Genomic DNA, 1,637 nt, shown 5'->3' on the forward strand with positions numbered 1-1,637 from the left:
AGAAGAAGAAGACGATGTTACAGAGTCGCCAAGAACTTCCCTCGTCGTTACAGCCGTTGAGAAGCTTATCGTCGAACGAACCACCGGACGAAACCTCCCTGTTAGTATTAAATATCAGTTTCTGATCATTTGAAAGGAAAAACAAAAAGAAACCGTACGGGTGCATTAATTTACCTTTAAAGATGAATATGGTGGAGAAGAGAACAAAGGAGATGACAAACAGAATCACGAACCAGAAGAACATCCGCCACGAAACAACGATGTCTCCACCGCAACCACCACCTAGTTTCCTACGAACTTTCATCTCTTACGCCGCCGATAATCGCCGGCGCTTGCCGTTGTTTTAAGCTTTCTCCCGTAACAAAAATAAAAAAATAAAGGTAAGGTTTTTAATCTTTTATTAGTTCTTCCTCTGCTTCTTCACCGGTCAAAGTTTCTGATTTTGTTTTGATGATTTAGAGTTATGAATTGTGTAATTCTTTAATTTTGTTGTTATCTCAATTAAGAAAGAAGAATTAAAAGAAAAGGTAAAAAATAAGGAATTTTACTTTCCTTTTATTTATTTATTCCTGACCTATGAAGAAGAAGAAGAATATGAGAAAAAAAAAAAAGAAAAGTCACGAACTTGGAGAAGGAGAAAAAAAGACGGCTCACTCTAACAAAACCATTGGTTTTCTCTGATCATGAATTTATTTGCTTTTTTAAGAACATGAATTACTCTCCCTGACGGTTTTTTTTTCAACTTTTACTTCACTTCGTAATGCAAAAAAAAAAAAAAGATTCGGATACGTTGCGTGCTATTTTTCATGTCGTAATTTCTTTTACAGCTTTTATGAATTTAGAAGCCACTTTAAATTATTTTTGTTTTTTTGATTTTGCCGTTTGAGGCGTGATTTTGCTTTGCCTTTGACTAAAGTTGAAAACAGTATTTATATTGCCGCAGAAGTGGGTCCTAAATCAGCACTAAGTTCTATCTTTTACGGCGTCGTTTTGAAATTTTCGTTATAAAATTGATATAAACTAAACCCAACGGGCCTAACAGTTAGGCCCGATAAAGTACGTTTAGAGCTAGGATCATCTTCTCCGGCAATATCGCCGGGAAAATAAATGTTGGCGATAACGAGAGTGATAAGCCGGCGACTTCACAGAACAAGCGATGTTACTGTTTCTCCAAAACTCTCAGGATTCTCTATTGTATCTCCCAAACACGTAAGCTTCGCTGCTTCTTCTTATGGTTTCCATGGCGATCAGAAATTTTTGGAATTTGAATTCTAAGTTTGTTTTTTTTTTGGAAAAGTTAACTCTTTTATAGGCACCCGTGGATTCAATCTTTTGTTTTAGGATCTGATTTGTTAAATACCCTTTTACTGAAGGTTGAGGTAGAGTATGCAGATGGAACCAAGTTCAAGTTTTCATCAGAGTTTTTGAGGATTCATAGTCCAGCTGCTGATGGGAAAGTCAGATCTATCGGTGGTGAAAAGGTAATTTGTAAAGATTGGTTCTTTTTTTTGGGAGGTTTATAGACTTTTGACATCTTTTCTTAGCTCATCTTTTAGACAAATCTAATTTCAATAATTTGATAACTACCTATGAGTAAGCATTGGATGCTGCTTTGGTTCATTTTGGCTTATTGTTTT

The 1,637-nt window shown here is 35.6% G+C and overlaps 1 protein-coding gene across 3 annotated transcripts in view; it reads left to right on the top strand.

Moving 5' to 3' along the window:
• LOC104790388 overlaps positions 920-1,637 on the top strand; it is an 8,710-nt gene continuing 7,992 nt past the window's right edge. Inside the window, exons 1-2 of one of the 3 annotated variants that reach the window (XM_010516136.2) lie at positions 920-1,209; positions 1,374-1,481. In XM_010516136.2, the coding sequence (XP_010514438.1) occupies positions 1,108-1,209; positions 1,374-1,481 (210 nt within the window). In that variant the 5' untranslated portion in view covers positions 920-1,107. The remainder of the gene's footprint in view (positions 1,210-1,373; positions 1,482-1,637) is intronic. The other 2 variants (XM_010516137.2, XM_010516138.2) reach the window with 2 other exon arrangements.

Source organism: Camelina sativa, chromosome 6 (genome assembly GCF_000633955.1).
Source record: "Camelina sativa cultivar DH55 chromosome 6, Cs, whole genome shotgun sequence".
NCBI classification, from domain to species: domain Eukaryota; kingdom Viridiplantae; phylum Streptophyta; class Magnoliopsida; order Brassicales; family Brassicaceae; genus Camelina; species Camelina sativa.